General features: G+C 46.7%; 3 protein-coding genes across 8 annotated transcripts in view; 1 reads left to right on the forward strand and 2 right to left on the reverse strand.

Annotated features, from left to right (window-relative positions):
• The window catches only part of GIT2 (GIT ArfGAP 2), a 24,082-nt gene extending 18,821 nt beyond the window's left edge, over nt 1-5,261 (reverse strand). For all 5 annotated transcript variants that reach the window (XM_074554532.1, XM_074554534.1, XM_074554533.1 and 2 more), the window contains exons 1-3: nt 5,100-5,261; nt 786-919; nt 187-299 (exon numbers count right to left, since the gene is read on the reverse strand). In XM_074554532.1, the coding sequence (XP_074410633.1) occupies nt 187-299; nt 786-919; nt 5,100-5,151 (299 nt within the window). In that variant the 5' untranslated portion in view covers nt 5,152-5,261. The remainder of the gene's footprint in view (nt 1-186; nt 300-785; nt 920-5,099) is intronic.
• A 707-nt stretch (nt 5,262-5,968) lies between these two features.
• On the forward strand, nt 5,969-17,140 carry ANKRD13A (ankyrin repeat domain 13A). Of its 2 annotated transcripts, XM_074554536.1 has the most exons (16): nt 6,046-6,200; nt 7,556-7,609; nt 8,157-8,289; nt 8,400-8,524; nt 8,954-8,999; nt 9,608-9,751; nt 10,438-10,633; nt 11,213-11,279; nt 12,145-12,226; nt 12,894-12,952; nt 13,562-13,698; nt 13,994-14,151; nt 14,553-14,657; nt 14,825-14,976; nt 15,192-15,256; nt 16,007-17,140. In XM_074554536.1, exons 2-16 carry the CDS (start codon nt 7,601-7,603, stop codon nt 16,203-16,205), a joined length of 1,677 nt encoding a protein of 558 aa, XP_074410637.1. In that variant the 5' UTR covers nt 6,046-6,200; nt 7,556-7,600; the 3' UTR covers nt 16,206-17,140. The 2 variants fall into 2 exon arrangements, with proteins under 2 accessions (XP_005495126.1, XP_074410637.1); XM_005495069.4 differs by lacking the exon at nt 7,556-7,609 and having other exon boundaries at nt 5,969-6,200.
• A 1,910-nt stretch (nt 17,141-19,050) lies between these two features.
• On the reverse strand, nt 19,051-21,006 carry C18H12orf76 (chromosome 18 C12orf76 homolog). Its single transcript, XM_074554540.1, has 2 exons — nt 20,841-21,006; nt 19,051-20,736 (listed from the first exon to the last, which is right to left on the reverse strand). Exons 1-2 carry the CDS (start codon nt 20,938-20,940, stop codon nt 20,651-20,653), a joined length of 186 nt encoding a protein of 61 aa, XP_074410641.1. The 5' UTR covers nt 20,941-21,006; the 3' UTR covers nt 19,051-20,650.
• Between the last annotated feature and the right edge of the window lie 34 nt (nt 21,007-21,040).

Below are 21,040 nucleotides of genomic sequence, written 5' to 3' on the forward strand. Positions count from 1 at the left end.
GAATCCATAATCCAGAGAATTCAAGCACCGTATTCCTATTTCTAAAATTAAATTTCTAAAATTAAAAAGAAAATATTTGGAAATAAAAGAAAAAACTAATGGTCAAACACACAGAGGTTCCTAGGTGTTGTTCTGGATAAAATAATGCCATTTCTGTAAGATAACAATTCTGCATTTCCCACTTACTGCACTTTGTCCTGGGGGCTGGCCTTGCGCCGCCCGCTCATCACGGAGGCAGGGTCCAGCAGGGAGTGCTCCCAGATGGAGTTAGCACCATTGTTGTACAGAGTTTCCACCATCTGAAAGGCAGAACACACAGATATTTTGCTGCTGGCTGCATTAATCAACTATTTGGAATTATTTTCAAACAACAGATTCCCACTCTGTGTGCCAGCATCTGTAACCTGCTGGGATATCGTAACTGGGCACGTGTTTAGGATGTTATGATGTGGATTTTAGTGAGAACCCCCTTAAAATTCTCAGCTTTTTCCAACAGCACCTCCAGTGAAAAGAAAATTCAGGTTGAAGCAGATGTACTGTGGAATTTCTTTCACAGATGCACAGTGAAAGAAAAGTTGAAGTGACCTTCCAAAGCAAAGGTATCAAATTCAAAATGCAAAGATAATTCTGACTTTAGTGGTCCACCACAACAAAACAAAAGAAACAAAATGAGAATAACTTAGGAAAAAAGCTTAAAAGGACTAGCTCTCTCAAAAAAAGGTTTAGTGATTTAAATTGCATTAAAAAATCTGGTTTTAATGAAGGAAAACAGTTTTCCTGTGTACCTGCAGCAGTGTTGGAGGCCACGGGGTGTGTTTGAGATGCCTCACTTGGGAGATGTGCCGGCCCAGGCTCCTGTGCACACTGCAGCACTCATCACAGATCAGGATCCCCCTGTTTATGGATGCCCAGCAAGGATCTGCAAAAGGAGCCTTCCATTAGAACACAGGAAGCAACACGACCTTGGATTGCAAAAGCAGAGTCTAAAATCAGCATTTTAACCTTCCCTGCCTGGTCACTGTGTGAGCCTGGGAATGTCACAGCCTTGCTGGGCTCTGGATGCTGGGAAAATGGGAAACACCAGTCCTGGCACTCGTGGGGGATGTGGGAATCCCAAGGACACTGAGAAGATCTGCAGTGGAAATTTGGGGAGAAGCCCCACTGCTTGCAGTTCTTCTTGTGAAAATACTTTCCTTTCTAAACATAACAAAACATTGAATTTATCACCACCTTGAAGTGCTTTACTTCTTATTTGTGGACTCCCACAGAAGTATTCCTAACAACAGTGCCTACTTGCTCTTTGAAAAAAACTCCTTTTTTTTGGGATTTTTTTAAACTTTTCAAAAAATATTTTTCAAAACCATGAAATTTTAAAAACACCAAGTTGTCACAGCACTCAGCCTTTCCCCCTACTACTCAGTTTTCAGTTCTATATTATAACAACATCTTTTAAATTTTCACTTTAAATAATAAAATCACACAAGAGTGTCATAATAAAAAAGGATACATCTGTGCCAAGTCAAAGGCTCAACAAAATCCAAAATTCTCAAGGAAAATAACTTCATCTCACAGCAGATCTGAACTGAACCATCTTATAAGCAGCCCAAAAAGAAAACTGATGGGAAGTCAAGTAGTAAATAATATATATGAGCTACAAACATCAAAAGGCATAAAATCAAGTAGGAATGGTGGATTAGGTTAAAACAATAAATGCCCACAGGACACCAAACAGGTCCCTCAGCTGCTCAGAGCTCAGTCTCCAGAAGAAATTCCAATTTCTGTCAGTGACACGTGAAACTCAACGTGCCAGAACCCTGCAGGAAGAGGCAACTGAGCAGCCAGACAGAGCTTCAGACCCAGCACCTCCCAGGAGAACAAAAAAGGAAATCAAGATCTCTTTTATTTTGGAAAAATCTTAATTTCAAACGCAGAGATGAGTCTGAGGCCAAATAAGCAAATACAAGGCTGCCTGGTATCTGATGAGAGAACTTCTGAGTCCTGTCAGAACACATCTGAGCACTGGTGCATCATATGGAAAAGTCTCCTCTGACCCACGCAAATGGACTGAGTCCCTGCAGATGAGATGTGATTGCTCAGGTTTCTGAGCAGAGTTGGTGATCTGGGTGTGCTACAGGCAAAGCTGTCTGAGCCACGAGGGACAGCAGCATCTCCTGACCCACCAGAACCAGCCCAGAGCCAAATTAAAGCAGGTGAGACAAAAAAATAATCAATTTGTGAAACAACAAATTACAAAAAAATATAAAATCATTCCATTATTTAACAATTTTGATTTCCAAGAAGAAAAAGAACAGCAATGCAGTGAGATGCATTCATGGCAAGCTAATGACCCAAACTGAGGCAGCCTTCCAGATTAATGAGCCTGATCCCTTCCTGTTAGAGACAAACCCATCACACACGGATGGGATCTTTAAGGATTCTTTCCCCTGCCCATTCCCAGGCTGTTTGTGAGCATTGCTCTGCATTACCAACAGTCAGCACTGGGGGGTTTCTTTATTTCCACCTCCACACCCAATGCCCCTGGATATTTCAGGTTTAAATTTAATGCAATGAAGTGTCTGTCCTGGAATTTGAGTCATTTTTAAGACAGACTTAATTATGAATTTGATGAGAATATGTTTAAGCCAGTACCAAAATACACAGAATCTCACAATCACTGAGGTTGGAAAAGACCACTGAGACTGAGCCCAACCTTGTCACCAGCCCAGAGCACCGAGTGCCACCTCCAGGAATTCCTTGGACACCTCCAGGGATGGAGAATCCAAACTTCTCTGAGCAAGCCCTGAGCACCCTCTCCATGAGGAAATTCCTCCTGGTGTCCAACCTGAGCCTCCCCTAGCACAGTTTGATGCAGTTTCCTCTCCTCCTGTCCCTGTTCCCTGGGAGCAGAGCCTGACACCCCCAGGGTATCTCCTCCTGTTGTGCAGAGTCACAAGGTTCCACCTGAGCCTCCTTTTCCACAGGCTGAGCTCCTTTCCAGCTCCCTCAGCTGCTCCAGCCCCTTCCCAGCTCCATTCCCTTTCCTGGACATGCTCCAGCCCCTCCATGTCTGAATGGAGTGAGGGGCCCAGAGCTGGACAAAGCAACTCAAAGCAACCCTCAGTGTCCAGCTCAGGGCTGGTCCCAGCCTGGCCCTGCTGCCCACGCTGCTTTTGACACAAAGGACAATTGGGGGAGAAGCTGCAGGGCTGGGCTGGTTTCTTTCAGGAACCTGCAGGGTGGTTCAAAACAGGAAGTGTGAGATGGAGACAAACCCGGCACTGGCTCTGAGAACCGAGCTCCTGCCTCGGGATAGGAAGTGCAGCACAAGAGCTGCTCTAAGATCACCCCCAGTCACAGAAAACCCTCCACACTCTGCAGAGACAAAGGGGGCATTGAGGAGCACCCAGGGGAAGCAATAATTAATGCAGGTGCTGGGCACACCCACCCTGGTGCAAAGGCTGCAGCCCCCAGGTCTCCTGACACAGCCCCCCTGCACCCAGGGAAAAATTCTCTGGTTTAGCTAAAGGAAAGGGTTGATTGGTTTTATTTACAAAAAGATTAAATTAGGATTTCTTTCTATATGTGGATAAGCCAGCAGATTCCTAGTAAATAAGTAAAGTTAAGATTTATATATATATATGGGGATAAGCCATAGGTTTCTAGTAAATAAGTAAAGAGCTGGCAGTGCTCTAATGTCACAATAAAAGGCAGGGTTACAGGATTAGCAGACAGTGATTCTGATACCCCCAGGAGCTTAAGGAACACAATTCACACAGGTTTATCTCTGAGCCACAACACCCCTGAGGTGTGCAAGCATAGATAGGCTGCCTTGTGTGATAGGGAAAATTGCCTGCCAGCTCCATTGAGTGCAAAACCAAATTTCTACAGGGGTTCAAGTAAAATCCCAGAATCCCAGACTGGTTTGGGTTGGAGGGAGCTTGAAGCTCACCCAGTTCCAATCCCTACCATGGGCAGGGACACCATCCATTATTCCAAGCTCCATCCAATCTGCCCTTGGACACTTCCAGGGATGGAGCAATTCTCTGGGTAATCTGTGCCAGGGCCTCACTACCCTCCTAGGGAAGCATTCCTCCTATAAAAAGAAGAAAGTAACTTCCTGGAAGTTAATTTGGAATTTTTACCATATTTTTAAACATAACTCAGATTTAACAAAAGTTGTTCTCTCTTCTCCCACATCCTATCTTCTGCCAATTCAAGTGTTATCTACATCACATAGACACCTACATTACAGATGTAATAATAATGTATTATTACATTAGCGTTTTAATTCATTAGAGTATGTGCATAATTAATTATTTGTATTGGAAGAACCTGCCCAGAACAAAACCAGCAAAAATTACAGAGAGAGAAAAGATACAGAGCTGATACAATAAACCAGGATAGTTTCAGATACAAGAGCAGCAGAACTACAGATGGTCAGGAGATATAACAGCCTTTCTAAAGACAAGATCTGTTTCCATACACTCCCAAACTGATCTGAGTGGGATGTGTGTCAGCCCAGAGCAGACACTGAGCGTCTCAGACACCTCAGCACAACTTTCCTTGGAAGTCTGGGACACCTACACCCAACCCGGGCCGTGGGACAAGTCCCAGCTCACCTGCGAAGATGACGAGGGAATGGATGAAGAGCTCCGAGCCTTCCTCGCTCCCCCAAAGCAGCCCTGTCCCTCCAGTGACACATTCCCGACCCACGCCCTCCTCCCACCTTTCAGCCGGTGCATTTCTGTCAGCTTTCCTCCTTCCCAAGCTGGAGATCTCCGCGTTTCCTCCACACCGGAGATCTCCAGGATATCCCGGAGCTCTGCGTGCCCCGGGCTCGGGAGGGGCGCCGGGACCCGGACGCTCGGAGCCGGAGTTCTATCCCAGCCCTGCGAGTGTCCCATGCCGCGCTGCTGGAACCCGTCCTGCCCACGGGCTTTGGGTCCCTTCCCACCCGAACCCTCCCGCTCCCTCACAGGTGCAGCGGCGGCCGCTCCGGGCCGGTGACACCCCCGGGCCAGCGGCGCCCCCGCGGCCCCCGGCCCGAGTGGGGTCGGCGGGACGAGCCCTGGCGGTGCCGGTGGCGGTGCCGTGCCTACCCTGAGCGCTGCAGTCGGCGCACACCTCGCTGCTCCTCAGGCGCTTCGCCATCGCGGGACCGGCGGCAGCGGCGGCGGCAGCGGGGCCGGTAACGGGCCCCGCCAGCGCCGGGCCGGCCCCCGCGCATGCGCGCCGAGCCGCCCTGTGCCGCTCCGCATGTCGCCTCTGCCGCCATCTTTACTCCTGGCAACGGCCTGATTTCAACTGAGCTCCCGTTCAACAGGACAGCACTGAGCGCTCCCGCTTAGGGGTGCGGCCGCCCGCCCGCTGCGCCCTGTCGGCGGGGTGGCGGGAGAGACTGGGCTCCGTAAGCCCGGTGGAGGATGCCACTGTGCCGCAAGCCCTGCCCTCACCCGCCATGGCGGGCGGGCGAGCGAAACCAAGGCCGGGCGAAGGCGGGGTGAGAGCTGAGCGCTCCCCCCGCGCGGAAGGCAATGGGACAGCTGCGGGCGGGGCATTCCATCTGTCCGCCCGCAGAGGGGGAGGGGGAGCGGCTTCCGCTTTCCGTGCAGTTGTCGGTGGCGGTGGAGTCCGGGGGACAGCGAGGAGCTCCCCCCTGCTCCGGCCGCGCTGTGGTTCGTCCCAGCCGTCCCCGGAGGGACAGGGAAGAGGGACGGGGACGGCTGAGGGGGCGAGAGCGGAGAGACCCCGGGAGTGGCGCTGAGGGGGTCTGGGAGGAAAATCTCGGCAGTGAGGGGCTGCCAGGGGCACCAGGAGCAGGAGAGACCCCCGAGAGCGGCGCTGAGGGGCTCTGGGAGGAAAATCTCGGGAGCAGGGGAGACCCCCGCGGTGGGGTTTGCATGGGGCTCCCCTTGGAGAGGGGTGAACGGTTCCTAGGGGGTTGTGGCTCTCACACACACACACACACACACACACCTGGGCCAGGTGGGTGCCAGCAGAGAGCAGAAGCTGAAGGGGTCAAGGCTTGAGTAACCTGCGGTCTGCAGCACCCAGAGAGGGAAGAGTGAGGGGCCCCGGCTGCCCCTCCGCAGGTGCGTGCCGGGATGAGCTCCCCTGGCGGGGCCAGCAGCGCCTTCCCCCTGCACGTCCTGGTGTGGAACAACGACTACAGGCGGCTGGACGAGGAGCTGCAGGAGCAGGTAAAGGGGGCTGGGGGCTCCTGGGGGGCTGCTGGCCCTCGCTGTGCCAGGGAGAAGCACCCTGGTGGTGCTGCCAGGAGCTTGAGGGATCCCTGCACTTCGTTACCTGTTTATTTGTGGTGTGGGAGTGATGTGAGAAGATGTAGGAATATATTTTTATTTCAGATATTAACATATCCTATCTGTTGGCTTCCTATCTGTAAAGCTTTGCTGTGAGCATTCCAGTGCAGCTGTGGAGTAGCTAAAGAAGAGCAGCTGTGATGGACGTTAATTTATTTATTAAAGCAATAAATAGTGTTTATCTTAATGGGAAGCCAACGTGCAGCAAAAGTGGCTGCTGATGCTGGACATCAAACCAGCACCATCCTATAGATTTGTTGTTGCCCAAGATTGAGGGCAGAGTTTTTATATTGATTGGAATGTTTTCAGCATCTCTGGTAAAAAAAAAAAAAAGGATCATTGTTCCGTGCTGGAGAGTAGAAAACACAAAGCTGTCCCCTCTCTGGGCCATGATGATGTAAGGAAATGGCCTGAAAGCTGCAGCAGCAAAAATCCTTCTGGCTGAGCTGCTGTGGAAAAGCTCTGACCAGGGCTAGAGTGAGGTACAGTTAATAAGCAGAGCTGATTAATTAATCATACCTGACACCACAAGTACGTGAGCCCAGCCCAGCTGTGCCACCTCCTGACTGTCACCTGCAGCTCTAACGGTGCACCTGACTTACTAATTCCTGCTCAGAGCATGTTCCTGCCCTGGTTTGGGAGAATCTTTGGAATGCACTCACTTTTTATCTAATTCATGTCACCTTCTGCATTAACCAAAACCTTTAACCTCACTGGCACGTTGCTCCTGTGTGTTTATTTCTGACACCTGTGAGAGTTTGTGGTTAAACAGGGATCACTCAGCAGCTCCCACCTGTGGAGTGCTGCTTTCTCCCTCCATTCCCTGTGTGAAGATGGATGTCTCTTACTTCCTTTACCTGCTTTTAAACACCTTTTTTTTCCCTTTTTTTAAGTATTCCAAAGATCTGTTTCCCCCTGCTTCTTTGGGATGAGCTTCCTGCTGCAGGGAGGGATCAAAGGCACATCCCAGCTGCAGCTGGGGTGGCAAACGGGGTTGGGCATGTGGGGACCAGGGAACAGCAACAAACTCAGTGGGGAGGGACCCTTGGAGCTCTTTGGAGCTGCAGGAGGTGGAGAAGCAAATTAATTAATGTTCCACCCCAGAAGATGCTTTAAAGTGAAGCTTTCCCACTCTCAGTGAGATATTTCTGACTTGAAGCTGTCAGATAACGCTGTTAACGTGCATAATAACCTTCCTTTCTCATTCTGCTATTGACTTTCCCCTTTTCCTTTAGTTATAGATGCTCTTCTGTTTCAAATCTCTAAGCTAATAGTGAAAAATGTGTAAGGTATGAGTATGTTGTGCTTGCATGTTTTGGATATTTGTGCCTGTGTAGTTTATTTTTTATTTTTAGTGACTTGTAGAGAATGCCCTCACTCCTCATTGTGCTGTGTGTGCTTTGTGAAACACCATCTGCTTCTGTCCTTTCCAAAAGTGCTGTCCAAAAGCTGTGTTGTGTGCCCTGTTGCCTTTTTTTTCCTGTTTTCTCCCCATTCTGTTGTACAGTTTAACCCCTCTGTGGGGTCTCAGGCTGTCTGTGGGGTGATGCACACGGATGAGAGCCCCCATCTCCTCCTGAGCCTTCTGGGGGGAGACAGAAAAAGAACTGAAAAGCACCAGCAAGAATTCCTGTCCTACAGATTTTGTGTCATTTCTTAGGCCCTGTTCTGCTTCTCCTTTTATTCCTGTGGAGAAGCGAGCCAGCCCTGCAGAGGGGCAGTGCAGGAGAGTTTGGGAGCAGATCCATGGGAATGGCAGGGAATGCTGGCTCCTGGATTAGCCTGTGTCTGTGCAGGCTCTGATGAGCTCTGTTCCTCTCTCCTGGGCACTGGCAGGACGTTGACCAGCGGGACCCTCGGGGCAGGACCTTGCTGCACTTGGCTGTTTCCCTGGGTTACATCGAGTCTGCCAAGGTCCTCCTGCAGCACAAGGCAGATGTGACCAAGGAGAATGCACAGGGATGGACGGGTAAGAACAGCCTGGGGTGTTTTTCTTTAAGCAGTAGGTGTTCTGTGCTTTTATGGGGAGTTTTGGGCAGCAAGCAGAGTGACACAAGGCTGTGGTTGGGTTTGTTTCAGTTTTGCACGAGGCTGTGAGCACAGGGGATCCAGAGATGGTCCAGCTGATCCTGCAGCATCGGGACTACCAGCAGACCTCCATGACCCTTGGAGGAGTTCCTGAGTTACTGCAGAAAATTAATGAGGTAATGATTTATTGAAGTGTAAACTCTCTCTCCAGACTGAAATCACTGCTTGAATTCTCATTCCAGTACTATTGCAATCAGCTGGGCAATTGTGTTTTGTTCCAGCCTGCATATTCCATAGTGTTGAGGGACATGGAGGCTTTTCCTTGACTTTATTTAAATCCTTTGTATGTACTCCAGCATTGGAGGCTGAATGTTGAAGGCATTACTGCCACTCCAGTAGAACAAGGAAGAACAGTTCCCCAGAAAGCACCAGGGGCAGGGGAGTGCCTGCTTGTGCTACTTTCAATTTCAGTTTTAGCATTGGCTAATCATTTCTCCAGTTCTGCTCTCCTTTTCTTTTTCCTTTTTCTAAAATGTTCACAGGAAATGCTGCAATGAATGTCAAACTATTCCATGAGGTACTCATCAGATATTTTCCTTCTGCAGACTCCTGACTTTTATGTGGAGATGAAATGGGAGTTCACTAGCTGGGGTAAGAATCCTGCTCCTTGTTACCAATTCCAGACTGTAAAAATGAGTTACAAATGTCCCACAACACAGGCAGGGAAATATCCACTCCACGGAATCCTCCTCTCCTCCATCTCTAAATGACCTCTTGTGCTTTTGTTGCACAATTATTCTTTGTTTCCTGTGTGGTTGGTTGGTTAGTTTTTGGTAGTGGAGATTTTGGTAGTTGCTGAGGACTTTTCTTGGGTTTTTTTACCTGTCCCTGGCCATGTGATCATGTGTTATCTATGGATGCACTGGTTGTTTGGGAAGTACCTGCTTTTCCTGAAAAGAATGAACACTAGGCCTCACAGCTGACTGAATATTTCAAATATCAAACTATTGTACTGCCAGGCATGGGGTTTATGCCATTTCACACCTTGCAGTCTGAACAAATATCTTCCTCCTTTTCACATTCATCTTTAAATTACACTACTTTTACGCTAAGCTGGTTGTTCTTCAATCTAAAGAGGATCAGTATCTCACCTCCTCTGGGGTGAGCAATCCTGGGCTGGAGTTCATTCCCTCTGTGCTGCACCTTTGCCCATTTTCCCTTTCCTTTTCTCCATTTTTCCATTTCTCCCTCTGTGGCAGTGCCCCTGGTTTCCAGGGTGTGCCCGAGCGACGTGTGCCGCATCTGGAAGAGCCGGGCCAAGCTGCGCGTGGACATCACCCTGCTGGGCTTTGAGAACATGAGCTGGGAGAGGGGCAGGAGGACTGTCATCTTCAAGGGAGAAGGTAAAGAGTTCACCTGTCTGCACCACTCACCCCCAAATACCGTGTGAGCAAATCCTGATTTTGCACCAAAAAGGCCTCTTGTGTTTTATGAAGGTTTTATGCTTGTTTGTGTCTCATAGAGATACTGTCTTATGATGGTGTAATGTTACTTTAGTTTTTTAAGATTTTCTAAGTTTTCTAATGTTGACATTCTTGTAGTGAACTTTCTCACACACTTTCTGTAAATAACTCATTGTTTTTCATTCCTTTATAAAAGAAGAGAAAGTTAATAGACTGTTAGTTTGACCAGTGTCATTGCAGAGGTGTCACTGTCACATTCCAATCCCCTGTCACTTTTGTAAAACTATAAATATTGGAGTCAGAGAATAAAACTTCCCTTTTTTCCCTTCACCTTGAGAGCGGTGGTGTGCTTGTGTTCTCTCGTGTCTTTCAGCAACAGTGTAATTTCTTTGCTTTGAGTAAATCTGAAGTAAAAATTTGGTGATGGGGTAAAATGTCAGTATTTTACTGTTTCCCTCCTCCTTTTCTGCTGCCATACATATAAAAAATAATTTTAGTTCCATCTCCAAGTTTGATCCCAGCTGAATGCAGAAGCAGCTGGGTTTGATACACGATATACCCCCAGCTCTTCACCCTGGAGCACTTGCTAAGTTTTTTAACTTGAAGCATTCCTTTTCTTCCACCAGACTCTGGTGGCTGGGCAGAGCTCATTGAGATCAACCACGATGACAAGTTTGTGACAACAGAGAGGTTTGAGATCTCCCAGCACATGAAACGTTTGACTCTGGGATCCATGACACCCAAGAGGAAAGATGTGGAGAGGCGCCTCACATCCCCAATCATCAGCACGTGCCTTGATACCAAAAACATTGCTTTTGAAAGGTAACACAGGGAGTTTCTCTTAGCAAACAAACGTTTTGATGTTGTGTCTGAAAAAAGCTTTAATGACAAACTCACAAAAGTTTTGGTAATTAAAACTTTTAGGGCTGCATCTTAAATTATTTTAAACTTCATAAATCACTAGATGAAGAAATTTGGGTTGGTCAAATAGCTAGTATTGCTTGGCAAAAAGTTTCCAATTGAAAGAAATCATTGGCAGAAAACTTCCAGTTTATCACATTAGTGGGATGGAATCATTAAGGTTGGAAAAGGCCTCTAAGATTGAGTCAATTGCTCACTGCAAATTTGCATTTCACACAAATCCATGTGCTGGAACTGATGGACAAGAACTTGGATTTGGTACCAAATAAGTCAACTCTCACATGAATACTTTAAGTAAATATGCACAGTGTGTCTTTTAACAGACACATATTTGTCTTTCGTCATGACTACACCTATTTATCCAGGTATCTGGGATTAATAACCTGTCAAATGTTGTTTAAAATGAGATTTAGAAGAACTAGATGGGGGTTGTATAAAAATGCAGCTGTGTAGACACTTGTGGTGTTCCCTTTTTATCAGAACCACATCTGGATTCTGGGTATGGAGGACAGAAAAATCAGAAGGTGTCAATGGTTATGAAGCCAAGGTAAAGCCTGTTCTGTTCTTCTGACAGATCTTGCAGCAAATTGGATTCTGGCTGTGCTTTTTCTGTATTTCCTGACTATTTCAGGTCTTCAGATTCCTATTGGGGCATTGATTGTGTTGCCAGCAGAATTGGGCTGGAGTGAGGAACCTCCAGGCTTGTGGGAGGGATGGAGCCCACGTGCAGGAATGTCCCCAGGGGGATCAGAGAGGGGAGAGGAGGGACAGGAGATTCAGCAGAGCTGCCTGCAGTCCTTCCCTTCCAAGGGCTGCACTTAACTCACACCTGAACACTGCCATTGTTTCAGTGGGTGAAAGTTGAGGAAAATAATAATAATAATAATATGATAATAACAGCACTGCAAGGGACCAGCAGCCATGAGTGGATCTTGAATTCATGAACTGCACCTGAGCCACAGCTGCTTAGAATGGTTCCTCCTGACACTGGTTCTGACCTCTGTTTCACCTCAGTGAAATATTTTTCAAGGTGGTTTGGCAGCCTTACTGTGGTAGGAATTTAGATTCAGAATCACAAGATTTAATTTCCCTGATTCTGTGTTTACCCCAGGTTTGGGAATTGGTGCAATAAATTACATTTTGTAATTTAATTCACCAGAAGAGTAAGTGCTGAGTAGCTTTTACATTTATCTGAAGGTTTTTCCTGATAAGACTGCAGGGCTGTTCAGCTGGACAGAGGGTTCATTAATGTTCCCAAACTGTTACTAAATATAATTTCTTAAAATCTCTTGGAAATGCCTGTCTGGTGTTGAGGTTGGTTCAGTTAGTTTTGTGTCCATGATGTTTCACTGGGGAACTCTTTTTTTAACCTCTGATGTTGCTTGGTTTTTATCTCTGTATTTTTTTGTAAGGTCTACACAGCAAACAATGTGAATGTGATCACACGGATCAGAACAGAGCATTTAACAGAAGAGGAGAAGAGGAGATATAAAGGTATCTTCCCCAGAGGAAAATTGGGAATAAATACAAATCTCCCTTTGGTTGTCTGACACCTCCTTTGTGTCTGAAGAACTGGGCAGGCAAACAAGGAAATTCTCTTCTTGCTTACTTTGCCCTGATTTCCTTTTGTGTCTGAGGCAGCTCATTATTTCACTCTTAACCTACAAATGAACCTGGTTTTATCCCAGCTGTATTTAGAGGAAATAAAACCCCTTCAAACCTGTTGAAAGTTTGCTGACAGTTTTAAAAGGCTGCACTTTTCTGCTCAGGAATGTATTCCTGCCCTTACTTCGCTTTGGCCATGGATACAAGATTCACAGAGGCTTTGTTTGCTTGGAATTTTTGTTTTGGTCTACTAATTTCTTCTGGTATTTGAATTAGAGTAAAGGGTGACCAGCCAGTAACTTTATATGGAAATTCTCCTACCCTGAGGTGCTGGGACTCATAAAGGTGTTTGCTAATCATAGAAACCACTGAAAATCTGTGCTGTTCTGTGTGTTGTACCTGTTTTGGACTATCAGCTGTGGGTCCTGGGCTTGCCTGGTAAAGCTCACAGGAGATCTGAATAATTTCCCTTTGACTGGGAAGCCTGGCCTGAATTCCAGGTTTACTGCTCGTTAATGCTAATGGCTGGTTTTGTTTTCCCTCCTGTTACCTGAAGCTGATAGGAGCCCTCTGGAATCATTCCTGGGGACAGTGGAGCACGAATGTGGTGCTCAGGTGAGTGTCTGATGTCAGCACAGGTCACTGTGCCAGGAGAATTCCTGGGCAGTGGAGTCACCTCTTGTTTCCTTAGCTTGGCAGCAGTTTTCATTGAGGTTTTCATTTGCCCTGAGGGTGTTTTTGTTTGGTTGGAAATAAATGAACTTTGAGATCCCAACCCAAACCATTCCATGATTCCACCTGGCTTTAGAAGCTCCCTTGCTTCTAAACTGTGAAAGAGCAGTGGGTAATGGATTTGCTGGCTCTCTGTCAGGATGGCATTGCACATTTACAGGGATTTAGAGATTTTGGGTTCAAATCCTCCATCCAAGTTTTGACTTTGGTGAAGGATTTGGAGCCTGGAAGTGCTGCGGCTCATTTGTGTATTTCTAGTTGGTTTCCAGCTTTAAGGTGTCTAAGATTTTTTCTGTCTCTAAAAATTTGGAGATTTTTAACCTCAGTAAAACAGAATAAAACCTCAGTCTAATAACAGCTGGTGTTTATCATTGGGTGTCACTGTGTCTGAGATAGGGAAGGAGTTACTTCACAAAGGGTAAATGAAAAGTTTCTTGTATTAACCACTGTTCATTACTTTTTGGGTTGTTTTTTTCCTCTCTTTCCTTCTAGAGTACATCCAGAACTACAGAATATGCTGCAACCAACAATCCCACTGCTATAACTCTGGAGGAATACTTCAACCCAGAGTTTGATTTGAAAGGCAGAGACATAGGAAGACCAAAGGAAGTCACTGTTAGAACACAGAAGTGAGAAATACCATTTTAACTATTTCTAGTTTGTCTCTTCCCAGTTATCTAATCCCTGGAAACCATTTTTACAAATATCCAGTGTGGTTTTCCCCCAGTTTTCACAATTAATTAGAAGACAGATCTTGTAGTATTCAGCTGTAATCTATTTTTAATTCCACTGAGTCAAAACAAACATTTGGGCTGGTGCTGTGACTTGTTAGTAACCTCCTATCACTGCCCAGCTGCCTGTTTTGCTTTACACCTGTTCCTAAACTGTGAATTTAGGATGTTTTTATCCTACTTTGTCTTTAAGATTTAAAGCAACCCTGTGGATGAGTGAAGAGTTCCCCTTGTCTCTCATGGAACAAGTCACTCCAATCATTGACCTGATGGCCAGAACCAGTGCTCATTTTGCCAGACTTAGGGATTTCATCACTCTGGAATTTCCACCAGGATTTCCTGTCAAAATTGGTAACGTTTAGCAATTTTTATTGTAACCTTGTCCATTTTTTTCCCTTTGGTTTTGTAATGTATTGTGGACAAAAAACCACATTGCCTTTTTAGTTGTATCACTGCTACCTAAAATGTTTTGTACATCTGGAGTCAATCCAGAAATATCATTTTGAAGACAATGTAATTTGTGTGAGAGTGAGCTGTTGTCAGCCCCTTTCCACTTAGCTTCAGTGCCTTAAATTAGGCAAATGTTATTTTAAAATAAGAGATTTAGAGAGAGATTGAGCTAAAAAAATAATAATAAATAACTAAAGCCACCTTATTGGTGAGTTTAGTTCCTCTGTGCTTTGTCATTATAGGAAGCTCTTGTGGAAGCAAATAATTGTTCTTATTTTGACAGAAATCTTATTCTCTTACAGAAATTCCCCTGTTTCATGTGCTGAATGCTCGAATTACTTTTGAAAATGTCAACAGCTGCAGGACAGCTGAGAGACCCTCTCCTGGAGGTGCACAGAGTGATGCAGGTAAGGAAATCCCACCTTTTTTACATCCCTGTCCCTGAGGGAGAAGCTGAACTGCAGGAAATGGACCATGAGGAGCTGCAAGGTGCAAAAACCTTCATCAGAATTTTCAGTTACAATTTGTTGCAAACAGGGCACGGTGGGTTTTTAACTTTATTTACCTTCTGTAGGTGCTAATTTTGAGGTTGACCAGTCGGTGTTTGAGATCCCCAAGTCCTACCACGTCCAGGATGATGGCAGGAACATCCACGTGCAGGATGAGGATAATGAGATCATGCAGTTTGCCATCCAGCAGAGCTTGTTGGAGTCTGGTGCAAATAAAGTAAGTGCTGGGGTCTGTACTGTGGCAGCTTGGGCAAGGACTGTGCAGAAAGAGCTGAAGAAAACCAGGGTAGGATCAGTTTTTCTACTTCAGACTTTAGAAGATAAAAATAATGTATTTGAAAGAAGAAATAAAGGTGGTTTAAGGGTTGTTTTCAGTGAGTTACTCTGCAGATCTGATAACTGCTGTGGAATTGTCTCTTTGCCCATCTCTAGGAATTGGAGATGCTTTCCAATGGAGCAGTTGCATATTCCTCAGACTTCAACATGCAGTATCAGAAGTAAGTTTTATTTCCACATCAAACCTTGCAGTGACAGAGCAAAAATAGCCCCAGCAGTACCATGAAGCATTTGGCCATTTTTTTTTTTTAATATATATGAGCAAATGCACAAAACTTGAGGTTTCTCCTTGTGCTTCTTCCAACTTTTCTAAGAAACAAGAACTCCAACCTGGGCCTCCCTGGTTTATGTTGTGTAGTTCTTTCCAGCTGTGGGGCTGGTCTGTGCACACAGCAGATTCTTTGCCCAACATACAAACCCAGTACTCCTCTTAAAACTCTGAATTTGGTCCCTCTGCATTGAATCTTTGGTTATTAGAGGCTGCACACTTCAAGGCAGATCTTTCTTTTCAAAATCCTTATGTAATCCTTAAAAACATAGATTTAATGGACACCTAAAAATGGGCTCTGGTGTCTGTGGAGTCTTCCTGCAGTTAAGTGCAAAGAAACCAAGAACTGAATCTTCTGGGTTCTTCTATACATGAAAAATCCTTTAAACCAGGTGAGAATGCTTTTAGAGGCCCATTGAAAATACAGCTGTTGGTATCTATGAACAATTCAAAGGAATCCCTGTTTGTCATTGGGAATTTTACAGCTGTTGGAACAGCTGCTCTCATATCCTCAAACTGTTTTCTCCCCTCTGGGAGAGATTTTCAGATTTGTGAATCTAAAAGGTTGCCGCGAAGGATCATTGCAAAGAATACGAGTCAGGCTCTGTCTCTTTTCCTTCTCAGAGTTGTTCTTTTCCATCAGGGCCCTTCAGGAGAGCTTCCTGTCGGGATCAGGGACCTCCCACAGCAGCACCTCCAGTGAAGCCTCCAGCTTTGAGAAGGACTTGCAGCTTGCCATGGAATTGTCAGTGAGGGAGCAGGAGGAGCAGGAGAAGCAGCGTCGGGAGCAGGAGGATGCAGAGCTTCAGCAAGTTTTACAGCTCTCTCTTGTGGAAAAATAACTCCTAAGTGACCTCCTGAAGCAGGGATGACCAAATCTGTGTAAAACTGGAGATTGTCAGAGCTGTCAGTCTGAAGACCACTCCTGGATTGCTTAAGGATACGTTTTGCTGCCTTCTAAGTTGGCATCAGCTGCAAAAAGCTGATTTATTTTTGTTTGGGGGAGTTGTACATCACAGGACTCCACATCTGGCTCCCCAGCCATGCAGTCTTAGCTTTGAAGGAAATGTTTTTATCTAAACTTATTTATTGAAGAGCAGATGGAAATTTTGCTTTGCATCAGGATGTAGGATTGCAGTAAAGCTTGAAAGCCTGATTTATGGGGAGTTCAGGAGGGAAACTTCATTACTTACCAAAGAAATACTCATCTGCTTCATTATTTCTTAATAATTCAAAGCCATTGCCTGTTTTTCCAGCTGTTTCATGGGAGAGCATCTCCCTGCCTCTACACACACTGTAGTTCTTCATGCTGACAGATGGTTTCTGTTAGTTTTGTTTAGATATGGTTATCTCTCTAGTTATTGAAATTTTTGGCTTAAGAGGGATAATTTTATACTTGAACAGCTCATCCAAGCTCCAGATTAAACTAGTGCTTTCTGAAAAAAGGACAAACCAAGTAGCCAGTAACATTTTAGATGCTGAAATGGGACCATCTGTCCAGTACAGCAGCAATTTCTGCATTGATTCCAAACCAGCTCTTTCCCCTGCTCAGAGGGCAGCAAGAAATTAAGGCATAGATAAATACAGGTGCTTCTTTGGGATCTCTTGGTGTGCAGGGCTGAGTGTGGGTGCTAAAAGCAGCCAGGCAAAGAATTCAGGGGAGATTTTCATGTGTCCTTATTGGAAGAGAAGTTTCATTCTGCAAGGGAAACGTGTGTTGCTTTTTAAAACCCCAGCTCTCGTCCTTCATGTGAATACATCTATTTTTTTACCTGAATATTTGTATTGATTTTAAACCAAACCACTAGGCCTACACTCATCCAACTGGTCTTGTAACGATTCCTAGGTCTGTTTTAACCAGCTTTCCTCAGGTTTTTGGCCATGCAGGATCTTTGTAGCTCTTTTATCTGCACTCCTCTCGGTGTTTACAGTACTCACACTGTGACTCTCAAGTGCACTCCACAGGTACACGGTGAACAGCCACAGGAAAGCCTTACACTTGTTAAATGTGAGCAATATCCCTCTGCTCTGCCTGCCAGGGCTGGAGGAACCTTTGGTACAGCTGCTCTGAGCTCGCTCCTAACACTGCTCCTGTTCCTCAGGCTGAACAGGGCACTTCTGGGTGACCAACTATTAATTAACCAATGTAAAATCACTCTAAAATGGACTTGATCATAACCAGTGGGGCAGTTGGAAGCCTATTTTAAACCAGTAATCCATTGTTTTACATAGGAGATGATTACAATTCCTTCAGTGTACACTAGGACTGGCCTTTCCACACTGGGTTTGTTCCCTGGCACAACTTGCATCCCTGAAAACAGCTGCTGGAATGGGGACTGTCCTGCACAGGGGCTGGGTTGGGATTTCTTTCTTTGCAAAAGGGGATTCCTGTGACTGTCACAGCTGGGAGAAGGGAGGAGATCTCATGTTGAGCTCCTGGCAGGGTGGGAGGCAGGAGCTGGAGCTGTGGGCATTCCTCCAGTGGGAATAAAGAGTGCTGTTGCCTTTACAAACCCTGCCTGGCATTGCCTGTCTTCTGCTAAGCTTTTCAAAGGTTACAAGAAGGGTAAAAATAGCATTTTTTCAAGCTGACTTGTTCTGGTCTTATATTTAAACTAAAGAACATTGAGCACTTTCAGTTGAAGTTTTGTTACGCTCCTGCTTCTTAGTCTGGGACTGTAAAATAAATTGGATGGATTAGCTTTGGGTTTTTTTTTTGTTTTTGTTTTTTTTTTTTTTTTGCTTTCTTTGACATTTGTATCATTCCAGCTAAAACTAGAAGGCCCTGCTTCCCTCAGCCAGGTGCTGCTTCTCTTAAAGCCTGACTTAACCCTCTCATGTAAGATGGACATGCTCTGTGTGCTGGAAGAAAAACCAAAGGTACTGCACATTACACCACACACAGGTATTTTTTCTCACTGTATTTGGAGTATTTTTTTTCTATTAATTATCTTTTTGTACATTAAAGTGACATTATCACCTGTGAAACTCTCCAGGGTAGTTCTGGCTTTTGGACATTTTCAACGAAATTTTGAGTCTCCCTGTCTTGAAAAGGGGGGATCAGTACAACACAGAAGTTAAGGAAGGGAAAAGCAGGAAATCCTATTAATTTCTCTCTGCAGCTTCTTGTAAGAGAGGAGCAGAGAGTTCTGAGTGGGTTTAATATTAGGGCCAAGACTGTTGTGTAAACAGAGTCCAACCTCTCTCTGAGGCAGCTTGAGGCTGATGTAGGAAAGAGAAGCTCAGAGTTACAAACACCTGTAGCTTCTTCTAAAACTATAACCAGCTTTAAAAGTTCTTTAATTTGATGCTGCTAGTTCCTGAAAGCAAGACTGTGCTTTTTTTTTTTTGTGCTTTTGACCCCATTTCAAAGCTTTTCACATCAGCAATTCCTGATTTTGTTTATTTGGAAACCCTTCTTACACTGCTTTGGCCGAGTTTTGATTCATAGCTGAGCTGCTGGAAACTGCACAACCTTTGTAGGATCTGCTTCCATTGTGCTGTTAAAGGGCTCCTTGCTGACAGACATCCATGGAAACATTCCCCCAGCCCTGCCATCCTCTTCCCTGGCTTTCTCCAGCACTGCAATCCCACTAAAAACAAGGTAGGAGCCATGAGGGGACCAGAGGTGGGAACCAGGACAGCCTCACCCCTTTCCAGCCCAGTTAATAACAAACAGCACAGCCATTGAATAAATAAGAGCCTGGATTGTTTACTGAGCGTTTTTATTTGTACAAAGAGGCATAGCAGGGAGTGAGGAATGAGAGCAAACAGGAATTCTGCTCCTGGGAATGCAGAGCTGGGGCTGGGAGCTTCACCATCCACCCCCACGAGCAGCACAGGCTGCAGGCCAGGCTTCACAGCGATGAAGGAGCAAGGGAAATCAGGAACACAGGAATCAAAAGGAGGAGCAGAAAGCAATAGAAAGAACAGTGCTGCCTTGCTGCCTCACTCTTGGATTAACAACTCCATCTGCTCGAGGCCAGGCTCACTCTGTCATTTCTCAAAACAAAGAAAATCCCTGTTCAATGCCAGCACTCAGCGTCCTTGAAACAGAACAGAAAACACCTAAGAGGCAGCACGAGGGCTTGAGAACAGGTCAACAACAATTGTTCTGGAAGTTACATTTTAAAACTCTAAATAAATTACTAAGCAAAACACCCCTATGTTAAATATTAAAGTAATAATTAGTAAAATCCAGTTACTACTTGTAGCAGTGCAAAACAAAATAGCAGCATTCGTACGGAAATGGGATTCAGTGTAAACACTTGTTACTGAAACTGCATAAAATGGGTCTGGCTGGAGCTGAAACTCTTCCAGGACATCTGCCTGGCTTGCAGACCTTTGGAGGCTCCTGCTTGCAGGAGAGAAATGACCAGCACATGTTGGAACCCCTCACCTGCACCCCAGTTCCCAACAGGTTCAGCAGGGCTGGTTTGATGGGAGGTTATTTGGGGCTTTTCAGCCAGGAGTTAAAGCAAATAACGTTGGGAATGAGAAGCCTGGCTTGGGAAAAACTACACCAGGATCAGGTCATGCATCAGTGGCAGGAATGGGCCAGACCCTCCACCCACTGCTGGCTGGCTCACTGAGCTTTTACCTTTGGGATATTTTTGAATGGGACCTTAAAGCTCATCCTGTTCTACCCCCTGCCCACTACCCCAGCTTGCTCCAAGCCCCGTCCAACCCCCAGGACTCGGCGTTCAAACAAGGACCTGAATCAATCAGAAAGCAAAAAGCAGACGCGGTGTGACCGAGCACGTGGAGCTGCTGCTCGCACAATGCCGCCAGTCTCGTCCTGTCCTTGGTGCCAACCGAGGCCCTGGGTGCCTGCACGGCCCGGGGATGCTCTGGAGCACACGGGGTGGGATCAGCCAAAACGCGGGGATTTGGGAGGTTTTGCTCAGCCCCTGCTCCAGGACACGCCCCAGGAGCTCCAGGAGTCTTTGCTGAGGAAGAGAATGATTTCCAGCATCCCGCCAGAGCACTGCTGGAAGCCACATCACGATGGAGCCACGGGATACAGCACGGGCAGAGATGGGGGAAAAGCCACGCTCGCATCCTCAGCGCATCCCCGGGAACGGACAGGAGAACCGGGCGGGACCGGAGCAGCGGTGGCACGGTGGGAACCGGAGGGGAGAACCTGCTGGGTCCGGAGCAGTGCCGGGACGGTGGGTACCGGACGGGAGAACCGGCAGGGCTGAAGCGGTGCTGGGATGGCGGATTCCAGGCGGGAGAACCGGGTGGGATGCAGCATTCTCTGGATGTCCCGGCGGGTCTCGCTCCGCTACCGCCGCCGGACGGGCCGGTACACGCAGATGGCCATGAGGATGATGGTGAGCAGCAGAGCGCTGAGGATGCTGCCCAGCAGCACTGCGGCGGCAAGAGAAAGAACATTAATCCAGCACTCCCCGAGCATCTCCCGAGCCCCCGGCCGGGTCGTGGCGGGGCTGTCCCCGGTGCCCCCCGCTCCTCACCCAGGTTCTGGTGCTGCAGCACAGCGTAGGGCCGGCTGCGCTCCGCCGGGCCCGGCGACAGCGGGGACAGCGCCCAGCCCCGCGCCGCCGCCAGCCCCATCGCGCCGCGACAGCACCGACCCGCCGGGCTTTGTGCGCCGGCACCGGCCCTGCCCCTTCCTGCCGCCTGCCCCGCCCCGGCCCCGGCCTTCCGGGGGAGC

Source organism: Zonotrichia albicollis, chromosome 18 (genome assembly GCF_047830755.1).
Source record: "Zonotrichia albicollis isolate bZonAlb1 chromosome 18, bZonAlb1.hap1, whole genome shotgun sequence".
NCBI lineage: Eukaryota > Metazoa > Chordata > Aves > Passeriformes > Passerellidae > Zonotrichia > Zonotrichia albicollis.

What these genes read in the sequence shown, in the direction of transcription:
- ANKRD13A (XM_005495069.4), top strand. Translation starts at nt 6,105, where the DNA reads ATGAGCTCCCCTGGCGGGGCCAGCAGCGCCTTCCCCCTGCACGTCCTG. An exon ending in TGTCATCTTCAAGGGAGAAG is followed by an intron (nt 9,752 to 10,437) that starts GTAAAGAGTTCA and finishes TTCTTCCACCAG; the next exon opens with ACTCTGGTGGCTGGGCAGAG. An exon ending in AGGATTTCCTGTCAAAATTG is followed by an intron (nt 14,152 to 14,552) that starts GTAACGTTTAGC and finishes ATTCTCTTACAG; the next exon opens with AAATTCCCCTGTTTCATGTG.
- C18H12orf76 (XM_074554540.1), bottom strand. Translation starts at nt 20,940, where the DNA reads ATGGGGCTGGCGGCGGCGCGGGGCTGGGCGCTGTCCCCGCTGTCGCCG. An exon ending in GCTGCAGCACCAGAACCTGG is followed by an intron (nt 20,737 to 20,840) that starts GTGAGGAGCGGG and finishes TTGCCGCCGCAG; the next exon opens with TGCTGCTGGGCAGCATCCTC.